Here is a 19,022-nt window from a genome sequence, read left to right as displayed (position 1 = left end):
TAATGTAAAAAAGTGTGCCACAGCAAAAAAAAAGGTTAAAAATCACTGCAGTAGAGCATACGATTTTTTGTCTTTGTTCTCTTACGAGTAGGACCATTTTTGATTCAGCTATTACTTTTTTTTTTTAGGCACCATACCCACATATGCCAGTTACTAAAGCAAGTGGAAGGGTGTGTTTTGACCGCAATTACACAATTTCAGCCATTCTATCCACCTCTCTCACTCTGCCAAGCGTTCCACAGTTTTTACAAGAAACATTTTTGCTAATGGAAATATACTATAAACCTGCTTCTACAATTCATGTCTCAATGTTGGCTATTATGTCCCTTTAAGGAAACAAACTGCAAAAAGAAAATGTTTTTATGTATATATAAGCAATAGTATATTTATACAATGCGTTAACTATGTGTTTACCCATGCAAAAGAGTTAAACAGAAGGTTAAGTCAGCTCCACAGCAGCAATGCACTACTGGGAACATAACTGGTGAGCCAATGACAAGAGGTAAATGTACATAGCCACCAATCAAAAGCCAGAACCTAGTAGTGCATGGATGCTTCTTGATGTATGTTTTTCAATAAAGGATACCAAGAGAGTGAAATAAATTTGATAACAAAAGTTAATTGAAAAATCTCTTAAAATTGCATAATCTGAATCGTGAGATGTCCTTTTAATTCTGACAACAATCCATAGCAACGAAACAGCATCTTAAAGGGACATTGTACACCAGATTTTTCTTTGCATAAATGTATTGTAATTGATACATTTATATAGCCCATCTGGGAGTGTTTTTGTAACAATGTATAGTTTTACTTTTTTTTTTTTTTTTTTTTAAATAACGTGCTGATTTTCAGACTCCTAACCAAGCCCCACAGTGTCAGATGTATACGGATGTCTACTGACTCCTGCTGGCTCCTGTTTGTTTTCTGTCTTTTCATGTGCGGGGGAGGGGGGAGTGTCTGCTCTTTTTGCTTTCCTAGCCCCTTTCACTGGGTGTCCCAGCCTCACCTCATCAACAGTGCTAATCTGGGAGCTTCTAAGTAAGTTTTTAAAAGGTTTGACACTGGATTTTTAGATCAGTATCTGTGCATATTATACTTTATAGTAGTATCTATTACATGCAGTTATATGAAAATTGGTATATACTGTCCCTTTAAAAGGGATAGTAAACCCCAAAATTTTATTTTATGATTCAGATAGAACATACAATTTTAAACAACTTTACAATTTAATTCTATTATCAAATGTTCTTCATTCTCTTGTTATCCTTTGCTGAAGTGACAGCATTGCACTACTGACAGGAAGCTGAAAATATCTATTAAGCCAATCACAAGAGACAAATGTGTGCAGGCACCAATTAGCAGCAGCTCCCACTAGTGTATGATATGTGCATATTCATTTTTTAACAAGGGATATTAAGAGAACAAAGCACATTTGAAAATAGAAGTGAATTTAAAAGAGTCTTAAAATGACATGCTCTATCTGAATCATGCAAGTTTAAGTTTGACTTTCCTATCCCTTTAATACATTGTGTTCAGTTGATTTTTTTTCCCCTGGAAATAATAATTTTTCATTATTTCTCTGGAATCAATAACTAGCATGTTTATGTCACAGAGTGTAAATCAGTAACATCTTAAAGATGGAAAAAATATATAGATTTTCCAAGAGGAATAATAAATAGAACACAAGGACATGATTTGAAAAATAAGTAAATATGTTGACCTGAAGCAAGAGTGGTATTTAAACTGATCAAACTTCCAGCTGCTAAAAGGGACATATAACATTCATATTTTAGATACACAACAAGGTGTTACAAAAAAACACAAAACAAGTGTTAGATAAATCACATGACCCAGTGGGACACCAAATCTGTGTACACTAGGCCTATGGCTGCATAAACAGAAATACATTTCTAAATGTTTCCAATTGAATTTGAAATACTACAAAATATACAAACTAGATCATGAAGTCTCATTAAAGGGACAGTTCACCCAAAAGATTTCTCCCCTTTAAATTATTCCCAACAATCCTTTTAACCTGCTAGTGTGTATTAAATTGGTTACAAGTAGCTCCTTTACTCCTATTTCAGCATTTGAAATAGCTGATTTAGCCTGTAGTATCACCACCTACACTGAACAAATTAATACTGGAGTATAGGCTATTGAATAGCCTAAGTATACACAGCCAGCAGAAGAGATTACACTCTCAGTGGGATGCAGGATAGTTAAGTAATAAAATGGTCATGTTCCATTGTTCTCTCTATCTATTGAGCTTTGGTGTTCCAGCCAAATGAAAGATAAGGAAGCAAGTCTGTTTACACAAACTTAGAACATAATGAGATCTGATATCACCTTTAAGTTCAACCCATTGTAATAGGCTGTGGTTTCAAAGCACAAAATCAGCTACTTTATATACACAAATAAGCATGAAAATGGAATATCTCAAATATTTTATACTCTGCAGTTGGTATAATAAGGCATTTAAAATACATTAATGGAAAAACAATTTTACAGTGTACTGTCCCTTTAAGTTTCTCTGCAGTTATTCATACGAGTAATATAGGGGGCGCAGAATACAAATGCACTTTCTACAGCAATAAAGATAATACATATCTATTTTTGGAATACTCTATGGACATTCTTTAGAATATTTTACATTATGAATTAAAGGGACATTGTACTGTAAATTCATTATTTACCATAGAAGATGCAGATTATAACATTTATGGGGAATTTATTTTTGTATATGAAATGGTTGTTTTTGCTGATCAAAGTTTCAATTTGTTGTGCTCAAGAACATGGCCATATAGATGGGCTGAGCCTGCAGAAATAGCAGACCTAATCTTATGTATCTCGGGCCATTATACACTCATTTTTTCTTTGCATAACTGTTTTGTAGATGATCTATTTATAAAGCCCATAAAGTTTTTTTTTAAAAAAAATTTTTTTATAATTTTGCTTATTTTTAACCTCTTAAGGACATATGACGGAATTTTTCCGTCATAAAACAATTGAGCAAACTGAAAGCTGTGTCCTTAAAGGGTTAAATAACATTGCTCTGATTTTCAGACTCCTAACCAAGCCCCAAAGTTTTATTTGAATACCGTCAGCTACCTTCTCCAGCTTGCTCCTGTTTGTGTAAAGGGTCTTTTCATATGTAAAAGAAGGGGGAGGGGGGGGAGTGTCTTATTTCCCACTTGCAGTGGGCTTTCCAACTGCCTTTTCAACAGAACTAAACTGAAATCTTCTAAGTATGTTTTTACACCATTTTATACTGGATTTTTATATCAGTATCTGTGCATCTTATTTTTTATAGTAGTGTCTATTACATGCAGTTATATAAAAATGAGTGTATACTGTCCCTTTAAGGCCTTCTCATCTTATTTCTCTATCTGTACACAATGGCCAATAATTAGAGAGCAACTGAAAAGAAAAAATTAGTGAACTCTCTTCCATGCCTCACTGGGAACTTGATTGCGATCTATTGTTTGCATACCTTTTCTATGGAGAATACTCAAGTATTCATATTTTCAGTATAGGTGGTGGTTTCAACAGGCAAAAGGGGCTATATTAAATTATAATATTAAGGCAAAGGAGCTATTTATAAACAATTATATACATTCCAGCAAGTAAAACAGTTTGGGCACACATTAAAGGGAAGAAAATGTAACAGTGCAATGTCCCTTTAACCATAATCTACTGCATTTCCTTTGGAATGCATCTTGTATACATGGAGAGTTATCCAATACGTGACCAAGTCGCAATTTATATGACCCCCTAAGTCTTACCTGTAATATCTGGACTGCAGGTAAGTAGAACACACAGCTTTGGATACATGGCTTGCAGAGCCAAAGTCTATGACCTTAACTCTATACGGTTGCCTAGAAGGGTCCACCAGCATAATGTTCTCTGGCTTCAAATCAGCATGGATAAGTCCCAGACTCTTTAGCTTCATAAGGGCTGTGCCCACCTGCTGTAAAACAGGCCGGATGTACTTAAGAGGCAGTGGGCTGAACTTATTCTGCTTAAGGAAGTCATATAAGTTCTGCTCCAACATCTCAAAAACAAGGCAGGTGTGGTTCTTGTGCTGGAAGCATTCATAGGCTCTCACAAAATTGTAGTCATCTGCGCTCTCTGTGCTAAGGCGTGCCAGGATGCTCACCTCAATCTGCCCCTGTCTAGCATAAGATGGATGATTTTTCAGGATCTTGATCGCAACAATCTCATTGGTTCCTCTTTTCCAGCATTTTACCACCTGCCCAAATGTGCCCCTACCCAGGAACTCCAGTACTTCATAGGTGTTGGTCATAGAGCACAGGACCTCATGCTGCACAAGCTGGTAGTCACCTTCACTGTTGGAGCCACTGTTTTTGGAGGTGGCCGTGGAGGTGTTAGCAGCTGTGGCACCGCTTGCATTGTTCTGGGTCATTGGAGGATGCTCTTCCACAATCTGCACACTGCTGTTGTTTTCCAGCTCCTCACACTTTCTCTTCAAGCCGCACTTCTGGTAAGTATCCAGAAGGCTGACTGTGCTTCGACGCATCAGGTTGGTTTGGGGGCCACCAAGCGTTTGACCGCTTGTGGCTGATGACCCACTACTGGATGAAGTCACTACAATGTGACCTGCGCTGGTGGGAAAGATGACCGTCTGTTCGTAAGGTGCCTGAAGAAGAGAAGCGTGGGCGAGTATTGGCTGGCCAGATGAGGAGCTGTTCTTGCCTGGGTTATAGACTTTGCTGTGGCAGCCGTAACCGGTCATATCCCAGCTAGGGCTTGGTTCCAACTTTGGCTTCTTCACGCTATAGATGGCGCTCAGCGGGAGGCCGTGAGAGGAAAAGATCTGCAGATGAGAGGCCATACCTGTCAAAAAAAATAGCACAAAAGAGATTCAGTACAGTATAATAAAATACATTTCAAAGAAAATGATCAGCTCTAGAAATATAAGGAACTAAATCAGAAAGATAATAAACATTCAATGAACATCTCTAATCACACTAAGTATCTGAAATGTTACTTGTTTTAAACGTCTACAGGCGCACTGGAAGGCACAGAAGAATTAATGTATATGTAAAAGGAACATAAACGTGTAATAATAAGAAATACTTGGAAAAAAAAATGAGGAACCAGGAATTTAAATGCAGAGTGGTTTATTTAATACACAAGGTGGGTAGCACTAACACAGGTGTGCAAGGGGTGCTAGATCTGATGCCTTTCGCGCATGCTCACATGCGCTTCATCAGAGATGTAATAATAAGAATATTTATAACAATAAGAATCCTTAAATGTAGCCACCAATCAGCAAGCGCTACCCAGGTACTGAACCAAAGATAGGCCGGCTCATAAGCTTACATTCCTGCTTTTTCAAATAAAGATAGCAAGAGAACGAATAAAATTTGATAATAGGAGTAAATTAGAAAGTTGCATGCTCTACCTGAAGTTCTGTATCCCTTTAAAATGATATGAAACAATTTGTTTTCTCTTACTGTATTCAGATAGCACATATCATTTTAAACAACTTTCTAATTTACGTCTATTATGATATATGCTTTATTGCAGCCACCAATAAGCAGCTAGCTCCCAGTAGAGCATTGCTGCTCATGAGCCTACCTAGGTATGCTTTTCAACAAAGTATACTAAGAAAATGAATCAAATATTAAAATTGAAATTAGATGTTTTCTGATCACAATCCAAATTTTTGATATAACAACACATTTATAGAGCCATTTTAACTTGTAGAATTACTCCGCTAAAACGACTTTGTAAACTTTTTTTTTTTTTGTATCTTTACCGAGTACTCCAAAACATTTTCGAATGTAACATTGGTTTTGCATATAGGCAAAACAAACTGAAATGACCTCTACCATTAAGAAACAACGTCACCAAAAAGATACAAATGCTACAAGCAAAATTAAAGTTAAAGGGACACTGAACCCAAATTTTTTTCTTTCGTGATTCAGATAGAGCAAGCAATTTTGAACAACTTTCTAATTTACTCCTATTATCAATTTTTCTTCGTTATTTTGCTTTCTTTTTTTGAAAAAGAAGGCATCTAAGCTATGTTTTTGGTTCAGAACCATGGAAAGCACTCGTTTATTGGTAGGTGAATTTATCCACCAATCAGCAAGAACAACTCAGTGTGTTCACCAAAAATGGGCTGGCATTTAAACTTACATTCTTGCATCTCAAATAAAGATACCAAGAGAATGAAAAGAATTTGATAATAGGAGTAAATTAGAAAGTTGCTTAAAATTGCATGCTCTATCTGAATCACGATAGAAAAAAATTGGGTTCAGTGTCCTTTTAATTTTTAAAAAAAAATAATTAAAATATCATTAACAACAATTACCAATATGAATAACCCAACAACCACCAACTATACTAATAATAAAGCTGTTCAAAATTCTTAAAAAGACGTACACACTAGTGTAGTATATGTGCGTATTCTTTTTCAACAAGGAATACTAAGAGAACAAAGCACATTTGAAAATAGAAGTGATTTAAAAGTGTCTTAAAATTACATGCTCTATCTGAATCATGAAAGTTTAATTTTGATTTTCCTATCCCTTTAATTGCACACCATGGGACCAATCAACATATAAGTCTTTAAACTTGGATTTGGAATTGTGATAACTGGAAAAAGCAAACTGACAATGCCAGCACAAGTTCAGAGCTTGAAAACAAGTGCAAGACAGTTATCGAACCGCAATGTATATTATCCCTGCAAAAGATCTCATTCACCAGCTGTCTACTGCTCAGCAATGATCTGCAACTTTAAAAGGGACTATAAAGTAAAAAAAAAAAAAAAAAAAAGTTATGATTCAGATAGGACAAACAATTTTAAAGGGACACTGAACCCAAATTTTTTCTTTCATGATTCAGATAGAGCATGCAATTTTAAGCAACTTTAATTTACTCCTATTAAATTTTCTTCATTCTCTTGGTATCTTTATTTGAAAAGCAAGAATGTAAGTTTAGATGCCGGCCCATTTTTCGTGAACAAGCTGGGTTGTCCTTGCTGATTGGACAGCACTAACAAACAAGTGCTGTCCATGGTTCTGAACCAAAAACTGGCTGGCTACTTAGCTTAGATGCCTTTTTCAAATAAAGATAGCAAGAGAATGAAGAAAAATTGATAATGGGAGTAAATTAGAAAGTTGCATGCTCTATCTGAATCATGAAAGAAAAAAACATAAATTATGCTTACCTGATTTAATTTCCATCTGTGGGAGGAGAGTCCATTGCTTCATTCATTACTTGTGGGGATTAAGAACCTGGCCACTGGGAGGAGGCATAGACACCCCAGCCAAAGGCTTAAATACCTCCCCCACTCCCCTCATCCCCCAGTCATTCTGCCAAGGGAACAAGGAACAGTAGGAGAAATATCAGAGTATAAATGGTGCCAGAAGAATAAAATTAAACTTAGGTCCGCCCACCGGAGAAACAGGTGGGGGCAGTGGACTCTCTTCCTACAGATGGAAATGAAATTATCAGGAAAGCATAACTTATGTTTTCCATCTTAATGGGAGGAGAGTCCACTGCTTCATTCATTACTTGTGGGAACAAATACCCAAGCTCTAGAGGACACTGAATGGAAAAAAAAACGGGAGGGCAAAAGGAGGCGGACCCTAAACTGAGGGCACCACAGCCTGCAGAAACTCTCTCCTAAAAACTGCTTCAGCCGAAGTAAAAACGTAAAATTTATAAAACTTTGCAAAAGTATGTAAGGAAGACCAAGTGGCCGCCTTACAAATCTGCTCCATGGAAGCCTCATATCTTAAAGGCCCAAGAAGAGGCCACAGCTCTAGTTGAGTGAGCCGTAATCCTCTGAGGAGGCTTGTATCCCACTGTCTCATATGCCAGACGGATCATACTCCTCAACCAAAAGGATAGAGAAGTAGCAGAGGCCCTTTGCCCCCTACATTTCCCTGAATACACAACATATAAGGACGAAGACTGTCTGAACTCCTTTGTGGCCTGAAGATAAAACTTCAAAGCCCGAACTACGTCCAGATTATGAAGTAACCTTTCCTTTGAAGAAGAACGGTTAGAAAACAAAGAAGGAACTACTATTTCCTGATTGATGTTACGACTCAACACCACCTTGGGTAGGAATCCTAATCCAGTGTGAACAGAACAGCCTTATCGGCGTGAAAAACTAAGTAGGGAGGCTCACATTGCAAAGCCGCCAACTCAGAAACTCTGCGTGCCGATGCAATAGCCAGTAGGAATAGGACCTTCCATGAAAGAATCTTAATGTCAAGCGCATGCATAGGCTCAAACGGAGCCCTCTGCAAAACCTTAAGAACCAAGTTTAAGCTCCAAGGAGGAGCCGAATTCTTAAAGACAGGCCTGATCCTAACCAGAGCCTGAACAAAGGACTGAATGTCAGGAAGCTCCGCAAGCTTCTTATGCAACAGTACAGATAAAGCCGAAATCTGTCCCCTTAGGGAACTGGCAGCAAGAACCTTATCCAGACCGTCCTGGAGAAAAGCCAAATTCCTGAATACCCTGACCTTGTGCTAGGGGTATCCTCGTTCCTCACACCAGGACAAGAAGTAGGCCCTCCACACCTTGTGGTAGATGCGTAGAGTGACCGGCTTCCTGGCCTGAAAGAGTGTGTCAATCACTCTTTCGAAAAAATTCTCTCTTGGCCAAGACTAGACATTCAATCTCCATGCAGTCAGCCTCAGAGAATCGAGATTTTGATGTAGAAAAGGACCTTGAACCAGCAGATCCCTGTGACAAGGTAACCTCCACGGCGAAGAGGTTGACATCCCCACCAGATCCGCAAACCACATCCTCCGCGGCCACGACGGAGCAATCACAATAGCCGAAGCTTGCTCCTGCTTGATGCGGGCCACTACACGAGGTAAAAGAGGCAACGGGGGAAATATGTAAATTAGGTTGAAGTCCCAGGGCATCGCCAAGGCATCTATCAGTTCCGCCTGGGGATCCCTGGAACGCGACCCGTATCTGGGTAGCTTGCAATTGAGCCTGGATGCCATGAGATCTATCTCCGGTGTCCCCCATCTGTTGCAGATCTCCGCAAACTCCTCGGAATGGAGAGACCATTCCCCTGGATGAAACATCCCTCTGCTCACAAAATCCGCTTCCCAGTTGTCCACACCCAGAATGTGGATCACTGAGAGCGAACAATTTTGAGTCTCTGCCCATTCCAGAATCAGAGATACTTCCCTCATGGCAAGCGAACTTCTCGTTCCCCCCTGATGGTTTATGTAAGCCATCGAGGTAATGTTGTCTGACTGGAAGCTGAAGAATCAGGACGAACCCAGGAGGGGCCAAGCCCTCAGAGCGTTGAATATCACTTGAAGTTCCAGAATATTTATAGGTAGACTCGACTCCTCTTGAGTCCATCTGCCCTGTGGCTTTCTGGCACCCCAAACAGCTCCCCATCCTGATAGACTTGCATCCGTAGTCACAATCTCCCAGGATGGTATGAAGAAGGATGTCCTCTGTTAAACTGGCCCGGTCGGGTCCACCAAGATAGGGACTCCCTCACCAGTCCGTCCAGAGATATCTGTTGGGACAGATCTGAATGGATTACACGTTCCATTGTCTCAAGATGCACAGCTGAAGAGGTCAGAGATGGAACCTGGCGAATGGAATGACATCTATGCTGGATACCATGAACCCGATCACCTCCATACACCTGGCCACAGATGTCCTGGAGGATGTCTGAAGAGCTAGACAGTTGGACGCAAGTTTGCAACGTCTCTGATCTGTCAAGAATATCTTCATGACTGAAGAATCTATTATCGTACCCAGGAATTCCACCCTGTTGCTGGGGACCAATGAACTCTTTCATTTAGTTTATCTTCCACCCGTGGGACCGAAGGAGAAGAGCTTGAGTGATCCTCCGCAAGACTGTAGGACAGAGCCTAGACCAGGATATCATCCAGATAAGGTGCCACTGCAATCCCCCTGGCTCTCGCTACCGTGAGTAGAGCTCCCAGAACCTTTGTAAAGACTCTTGGGGCAGTCGCAAGACCAAACGGAAGGGCCACAAACTGGAAGTGCTAGTCCAGGAAGGCGAATCTTAGAAACCTGAAATGATCCTTGTGGATTGGAATGTGAAGGTCTATAGTCATGAATTGTGCCTCTTGAACCAGGGGCATAATTGACCTGATCGTCTCCATTTTGAGCGATGGAACTGACAAAAACTTGTTTAGGGCCTTTAGGTCCAGAATTGGACAAAACGTACCCTCCTTCTTTGGGATCACGAAAAGGTTTGAATACCCCCCAGACCTCTTTCTGCCGGAGGGACTGGGACGATTACCCTGAGAGATAAAAGATCCCTCACACACCTTAGGAAGGTGTCTCTCTTTTCTGGTCTTGAAGATATGTATGTTTGACAGGAGGAACCTGCCTCTGGCCAGATATGACTTGAATCTTATCCTGTAACCCTGGGCTACGACCTCCAGAACCCAAGGTTCTATAACGTCTCTTCTCCAGGCCTCCGCAAAAAGAGATAGTCTGCCCCCTACATGATACGAGGATAGGTCGAGGGCCGCCCCTTCATGCCAACTTTGACTCAGCAGGCTTCTTGTTCTGCTTGGACTTGTTCCAAGAGTTAGCTGGTTTCCAAGATCCCTTGGACTGATCAGACTTTGCGGCAGACTGCTGGCGCTGAGACTTGTCCGAACGAAAGGGACAAAAAGTAGACCCTTTAGGTTTAGCCTTCTTATCCTGAGGCAAGAAGGCACCCTTGCCACCCGTGACCGTAGATATGATGGAATCCAGGCCCGGGCCAAACAAAACTTTTCCCTTGAACGGGAGGAAAAGCAGTCGAGAGTTGGAAGTCATGTCAGCCGACCACGACTTTAGCCACAGAGCCCTGCGGGCTAAAACAGAAAAACATGATTTCTTAGCATTCAGGCGAATAATCTGCATGTTAGCATGACCAATGAACAAATGCGCTACCCTTAAGGCCTTAATTTGTTCTAGAATCTCATTGAGTAGAGTCTCCACCTCGACCATTGCTGATAGAGCATCAGACCAGTAGGAAGCCGCACCAGCCACTGCAGCGACCGCCGCCGGTTGAAAAATAAACCCTGTGAGTTGGAACATCTTACGCAACATGAACTTCATCTTTTTATCCATCGGTTCCTTGAAAGAGGAGCTATCCTCTAGCGGAAGTCGTTCTCTTAGCGAGCGTGGAGATAGCACCATCCACCTTAGGGACGGTTCCCCATAGTTCAAGCTGCGCTTACGGAACGGGGAATGGCTTTTTAAAAGAAGTAGAGGGGGAAAAGGACTAGCCAAGTTTCTTTCATTCATTCTTAATAATGTTGACCATCTTGACGGGAACCGGGAAGGCCTATCAAGTTTAGGGATCGAAGGTTCCACCGGTAGTTTCGGTTCCAGAACCTCTAACATAGCAAGCACATCTTTCAGCAGAAAGCACAAATGATCCATTTTAAATTTAAAATCTGGTTCCTCCACAGACAGAGGCATAGAAGTAGCCGATTCCGTCCTATAAGCGACATCCTCCGATAAGTTAGAGTTGTTCTCCTCAGCGGATAATCGGAGACATCCAGCAGAGTCGAAGACCCCTGAGACGGATAGCAGTGACATACTTTCCGCTTAGTAGGGCGAGGCATCGCATTAATGGCTGCAGAAACTGCTGTCTGTAACTGATCGGCAAAGTCTGGCTGCCAAAGGGCCCCTCCCACAGGAGGATTAGTAGGGTCCTGGGAAACTGCTTCTGTAAATCGGAGAGGATTGCAAGGAACGCACCTCACGGGGCGGAGAACCCTCAGAGGTGGACGGCTCAGTCGTACTAAATATTTTATTATTTTTAGATATAGCAATATTGTCAAAGCATGTGGAAAAGAGTTGAGCAGGCGGTTCAACTGGAACCTCCTCACAATATACACAGTTACTAGGTTTATATAGAGGGAGTATCCTCCAACATAGAGTCCTCCATAGCTTGCGCCTTTATTGCGGACTTGATCTCATCTCACACAAATGCAGCAGAACACAATAAACAATATTATGCACCATAAAATCCCCCCTGTTCAATAACCCCCTTCCGAGGGTATTACCCTAGATTCTATAAAGATAAAGGAGCCACACTGTGACCCTGTCTTCTTACGTTATCAAATATATATAAATGAAACTATCTTACCAGAATCAACGCTGTGGAACAGGAATACGGCCTTTCAAGTGTGACAGGGAAGTAGCATCGCTCCCGACATGGACTTGAGAGAAGAAAAGCAGGCAGCGAAACTCGTCAACGCCGATTGCTAATGGAGCTGTTAAACTGAGTCGGTATGGGTTCGCAGAAAGACTCTCCCTGCATCTCCGGACTCTAACTTTCATCCATGCTCTCACTGAGAGGCTGACAGGACTACTTAACACTCCAGTCCAATTTCGAAGAGTACTACCCTCCATAAGAGACTACTCAGAATCTTCTGACACTTCTCTGCCAACCTCCTGTGACAAAAGGCAAAGAATGACTGGGGGATGAGGGGACTGGGGGAGGTATTTAAGCCTTTGGCTGGGGTGTCTTTGCCTCCTCCTGGTGGCCAGGTTCTTAATACCCACAAGTAATAAATGAAGCAGTGGACTCTCCTCCCATTAAGATGGATTCAGTGTCCCTTTAATGTAGAAAGGAGGACAGATTCAAAGTCTTCTCAGAGAAGTGAAAGATAGAAATAAAATTTCAATTCTCTAGGAACATGAACGTGATGCACATATAGGCTCTAGTGTTAAATCAAACAGCCAAACGGACAGATAAGGCAGCTACGTGATCCATATTTGCTGCCAAATTTGATATTAAGCTGGGCACAGTCACCTCTCAAAATCATTTGTATTATTTATTATAGAAAACTCATTTAAAGGCTGTTTTTAGCAAAATTTAGTGAATTTATTGAATACAATCTTCTAGACTTCTATTTAGTGATTTATGCTGGTCATGGTCTGCATTTTAAGCTGCACGGAATTCATTTTCAGTTTTTTGATTAATGGTAAATTATCAGATTTGTTTGGCTTGCCTGCATCTCGCTGTGCCAACAGACACAAAATTACAGTGCCTGGAGGAATATTTTGTGATGCTGAAAAATAGGCGCATGATAAACACAGAGCAATGAAAATAAATTTAAACAAAACAATCAATCCCGCAATATTCCGCATTAACTCCTTAACAGACAAAAAGGCCTACGATGTATTGCAATGAAATGTGTTGCAGACAAAGAAGGTAAACACCCTTTAATTACAAGATTTTTCCAGCAGTCTTTCAGGGGCACTTTCATTCATTAAACTTTACAAAGATGCTTATTTTGTAAAATACTTACCTTTGCGTAACGCAGATCCTCCGCCCGCAGCTCCTGCTTTCTGTAGAAGAACGATGATGAATGCAGGTTCCTCCAATCATTGTGTGCCCTCTTTGGTGTCCAGCTCGTGAGGCACACAACAATTGGAGGAAGCCGGATTCATCATTATTCTGCTAAAGAAAGCAGGAGCTGCGGGCGGAGGATCGGCGTTATGTTTAGCATAACGAAAAGGTAAAAAAATTTAAAAAATAAGCATCTTTGACATATTACAAGAATGTACATGAACAGTGTGTGCTCCCCAAAATTGGCTTCTGTACTCCGAAATCGGTACTGTGAAAATATATTTCCAATGGGAAATTGCGTAAAAATATTGTCCCTTTAATAGACTAGATTATTTTTTTTGGTGTTATCATTCACTAGAGGATGTTTGTTTTTTTAAATGCAAGCTAATCAACCAGCCCTGTGTTGCTCAGGAGCTGAACTGTATAGCGGCTCTGAATGAAACTTTAGTTATGTGAGTTTAGTTATATGATTAAACACATTTATGGTTCAAAACACATAGGTCTAGATCCCATGCTCAGCACTACCTGTAATACTAGCTGTATGTCAGCAGCACTCCCTATATCCCATGCTCAGTACAACCTGTAATACTAGCTGTATGCCAGCAGCACTCCCTAGATCCCATGCTCAGCGCTACCTGTAATACTAGCTGTATGTCAGCAGCACTCCCTAGATCCCATGCTCAGTGCTACCTGTAATACTAGCTGTATGTCAGCAGCACTCCCTAGATCCCATGCTCAGTGCTACCTGTAATACTAGCTGTATGTCAGCAGCACTCCCTAGATCCCATGCTCAGCACTACCTATAAATACTAGCTGTATGCCAGCAGCACTCCCTAGATCCCATGCTCAGCGCTACCTGCAATACTAGCTGTATGTCAGCAGCACTCCCTATATCCCATGCTCAGCACTACCTGTAATACTAGCTGTATGTCAGCAGCACTCCCTAGATCCCATGCTCAGCACTACCTGTAATACTAGCTGTATGTCAGCAGCACTCCCTATATCCCATGCTCAGCACTACCTGTAATACTAGCTGTATGTCAGCAGCACTCCCTATATCCCATGCTCAGCACTACCTGTAATACTAGCTGTATGTCAGCAGCACTCCCTATATCCCATGCTCAGCACTACCTGTAATACTAGCTGTATGTCAGCAGCACTCCCTATATCCCATGCTCAGCACTACCTTTAATACTAGATGTATGTCAGCAGCACTCCCTATATCCCATGCTCAGCGCTACCTGTAAAATTAGCTGTATGCCAGCAGCACTCCCTATATCCGATGCTCAGCACTACCTGTAATACTAGCTGTATGTCAGCAGCACTCCCTACATCCCATGCTCAGCACTACCTGTAATACTAGCTGTATGTCAGTGGGCACTCCCTAGATCCCATGCTCAGCACTACCTGTGATACTAGCTGTATGCCAGCAGCACTCCCTAGATCCCATGCTCAGCGCTACCTGCAATACTAGCTGTATGTCAGCAGCACTCCCTAGATCCCATGCTCAGCGCTACCTGCAATACTAGCTGTATGTCAGCAGCACTCCCTAGATCCCATGCTCAGCGCTACCTGCAATACTAGCTGTATGTCAGCAGCACTCCCTAGATCCCATGCTCAGCGCTACCTGCAATACTAGCTGTATGTCAGCAGCACTCCCTAGATCCCATGCTCAGCGCTACCTGTAATACTAGCTGTATGTCAGCAGCACTCCCTAGATCCCATGCTCAGCGCTATCTGTAATACTAGCTGTATGTCAGCAGCACTCCCTAGATCCCATGCTCAGCGCTATCTGTAATACTAGCTGTATGTCAGCAGCACTCCCTAGATCCCATGCTCAGCGCTATCTGTAATACTAGCTGTATGTCAGCAGCACTCCCTAGATCCCATGCTCAGTACTACCTGTAATACTAGCTGTATGCCAGTGGCCACTCCCTAGATCCCATGCTCAGCGCTACCTGTAATACTAGCTGTATGCCAGCGGGCACTCCCTAGATCCCATGCTCAGCGCTACCTGTAATACTAGCTGTATGCCAGCAGCACTCCCTAGATCCCATGCTCAGCACTACGTATAAATACTAGCTGTATGCCAGCGGGCACTCACTAGAACCCATGCTCAGTACTACCTGTAATACTAGCTGTATGTCAGCAGCACTCCCTAGATCCCATGCTCAGCGCTACCTGTAATACTAGCTGTATGCTAGCAGCACTCCCTAGATCCCATGCTCAGCACTACGTATAAATACTAGCTGTATGCCAGCGGGCACTCCCTAGATCCCATGCTCAGTACTACCTGTAATACTAGCTGTATGTCAGCAGCTCTCCCTAGATCCCATTCTCAGCGCTACCTGCAATACTAGCTGTATGTCAGCAGCACTCCCTAGATCCCATGCTCAGCGCTACCTGTAATACTAGCTGTATGTCAGCGGGCACTACCTAGATCCCATGCTCAGCGCTACCTGTAATACTAGCTGTATGTCAGCAGCACTCCCTAGATCTCATGCTCAGCACTACCTATAAATGCTAGATGTATGCCAGCGGGCACTCCCTAGATCCCATGCTCAGCGCTACCTGTAATACTAGCTGTATGTCAGCGGGCACTCCCTAGATCTCATGCTCAGCACTACCTATAAATGCCAGGATGTATGCCAGCGGGCACTCCCTAGATCCCATGCTCAGCGCTACCTGTAATACTAGCTGTATGTCAGCAGCACTCCCTAGATCTCATGCTCAGCACTACCTATAAATGCTAGATGTATGCCAGCGGGCACTCCCTAGATCCCATGCTCAGCGCTACCTGTAATACTAGCTGTATGTCAGCGGGCACTCCCTAGATCTCATGCTCAGCACTACCTATAAATGCCAGGATGTATGCCAGCGGGCACTCCCTAGATCCCATGCTCAGCGCTACCTGTGATACTAGCTGTATGTCAGCGGGCACTCCCTAGATCTCATGCTCAGCGCTACCTGCAATACTAGCTGTATGTCAGCGGGCACTCCCTAGATCTCATGCTCAGCACTACCTATAAATGCTAGCTGTATGTCAGCGGGCACTCCCTAGATCCCATGCTCAGCACTACCTGTAATACTAGCTGTATGTCAGCGGGCACTCCCTAGATCCCATGCTCAGCGCTACCTGTAATACTAGCTGTATGTCAGCGGGCACTCCCAAGATCTCATGCTCAGCACTACCTATAAATGCTAGATGTATGCCAGCGGGCACTCCCTAGATCCCATGCTCAGCACTACCTATAAATGCTAGATGTATGACAGGGGGCACTCCCTAGATCCCATGCTCAGCACTACCTGTAATACTAGCTGTATGTCAGCGGGCACTCCCTAGATCCCATGCTCAGCACTACCTGTAATACTAGCTGTATGCCAGCAGCACTCCCTAGATCCCATGCTCAGTACTACCTGTAATACTAGCTGTATGTCAGCTGGCACTCTCTAGATCCCATGCTCAGCACTACCTGTAATACTAGCTGTATGTCAGCGGGCACTCCCTAGATCCCATGCTCAGCACTACCTGTAATACTAGCTGTATGTCAGCGGGCACTCCCTAGATCTCATGCTCAGCACTACCTATAAATGCTAGATGTATGCCAGCGGGCACTCCCTAGATCCCATGCTCAGCGCTACCTGTAATACTAGCTGTATGTCAGCGGGCACTCCCTAGATCCCATGCTCAGCACTACCTATAAATACTAGCTGTATGTCAGCAGCACTCCCTAGATCCCATGCTCAGCGCTACCTATAAATGCTAGATGTATGCCAGTGGCCACTCCCTAGATCCCATGCTCAGTGCTACCTGTAATACTAGCTGTATGCCAGTGGCCACTCCCTAGATCCCATGCTCAGCACTACCTATAAATGCTAGATGTATGCCAGTGGCCACTACCTAGATCCCATGCTCAGCACTACCTATAAATGCTAGATGTATGCCAGTGGCCACTACCTAGATCCCATGCTCAGCGCTACCTGCAATACTAGCTGTATGTCAGCGGGCACTCCCTAGATCCCATGCTCAGCGCTACCTGTAATACTAGCTGTATGTCAGCAGGGCACTCCCTAGATCCCATGCTCAGCGCTACCTGTAATACTAGCTTATGTCAGCGGGCACTCCCTAGATCTCATGCTCAGCGCTACCTGTAATAGATGTATGTCAGCAGCACTCCCTAGATCCCATGCTCAGCACTACGTATAAATGCTAGATGTATGCCAGCGGCCACTACCTAGATCCCATGCTCAGTGCTACCTGTTATAGCTGTATGTCAGCAGCACTCCCTAGATCCCATGCTCGGCGCTACCTGTAATACTAGCTGTATGTAAGCAGCACTCCCTAGATCCCATGCTCAGCGCTACCTGTAATAGCTGTATGTCAGCAGCACTCCCTAGATCCCATGCTCAGCGCTACCTGTAATACTAGCTGTATGCCAGCAGCCACTACCTAGATTGCATGCTCAGTGCTACCTATAATACTAGCTGTATGCCAGCAGCACTCCCTAGATCCCATGCTCAGTACTACCTGTAATACCAGCTGTATGCCAGCAGCACTCCCTATATCCCATGCTCAGTACTACCTGTAATACTAGCTGTATGTCAGCAGCACTCCCTAGATCCCATGCTCAGTACTACCTGTAATACTAGCTGTATGTCAGCAGCACTCCCTAGATCCCATGCTCAGAGATACCTGTAATACTAGCTGTATGTCAGCGGGCACTCCCTAGATCCCATGCTCAGCGCTACCTGTAATAGCTATATGTCAGTGGGACTATCTAGATCCCATGCTCAGCACTACCTGTAATACTAACTAGCTGTATGCCAGAAGCACTCCGTAGATCTCATGCTCAGCACTACCTGTAATACTAGCTGTATGTCAGCAGCACTCCCTAGACCCCATGCTCAGCACTACCTGTAATACTAGCTGTATGCCAGCAGCACTCCCTAGATCCCATGATCAGCGCTACCTGTAAATGCTAGATGTATGCCAGTGGCCACTACCTAGATCCCATGCTCAGTGCTACCTGTAATACTAGCTGTATGTCAGCAGCACTCCCTAGATCCCATGCTCAGTGCTACCTATAATGCTAGCTGTATGCCAGCGGCCACTACCTAGATCACATGCTCAGCGCTACCTATAATACTAGCTGTATGTCAGCAGCACTCCCTAGATCCCATGCTTAGAACTACCTGTAATACTAGCTGTATGCCAGAAGCACTCCCTAGATCCCATGCTCAGCACTACCTGTAATACTAGCTGTATGCCAGCGGCCACTACCTAGATCACATGCTCAGCGCTACCTGTAATACTAGCTGTATGCCAGCGGCCACTACCTAGATCCCATGCTCAGCACTACTTGTAATACTAGCTGTATGCCAGCGGCCACTACCTAGATCCCATGCTCAGCACTACTTGTAATACTAGCTGTATGCCAGCGGCCACTACCTAGATCACGTGCTCAGCACTACCTGTAATACTAGCTGTATGTCAGCAGCACTCCCTAGATCACATGCTCAGCACTACCTGTAATACTAGCTGTATGTCAGCAGCACTGCCTAGATCCCATGCTCAGCGCTACCTGTAATACTAGCTGTATGTCAGCAGCACTCCCTAGATCCCATGCTCAGCGCTACCTGTAATACTAGCTGTATGTCAGCAGCACTC

General features: G+C 43.2%; 1 protein-coding gene across 5 annotated transcripts in view; it reads right to left on the bottom strand.

The window, feature by feature from the left end:
* The window catches only part of LOC128664173 (homeodomain-interacting protein kinase 2), a 148,108-nt gene that overhangs the window by 76,519 nt on the left and 52,567 nt on the right, over nucleotides 1-19,022 (bottom strand). For all 5 annotated transcript variants that reach the window (XM_053718936.1, XM_053718937.1, XM_053718934.1 and 2 more), the window contains one exon: nucleotides 3,786-4,857. In XM_053718936.1, coding sequence (XP_053574911.1) covers nucleotides 3,786-4,855 — 1,070 coding nt within the window. In that variant the 5' untranslated portion in view covers nucleotides 4,856-4,857. The remainder of the gene's footprint in view (nucleotides 1-3,785; nucleotides 4,858-19,022) is intronic.

The sequence above is a fragment of the Bombina bombina genome, chromosome 6 (assembly GCF_027579735.1).
Source record: "Bombina bombina isolate aBomBom1 chromosome 6, aBomBom1.pri, whole genome shotgun sequence".
Classification (NCBI taxonomy): Eukaryota; Metazoa; Chordata; class Amphibia; order Anura; family Bombinatoridae; genus Bombina; species Bombina bombina.
Note: the sequence above shows the minus strand (reverse complement) of the source record. Positions and strands in the feature narration are given on the sequence as shown.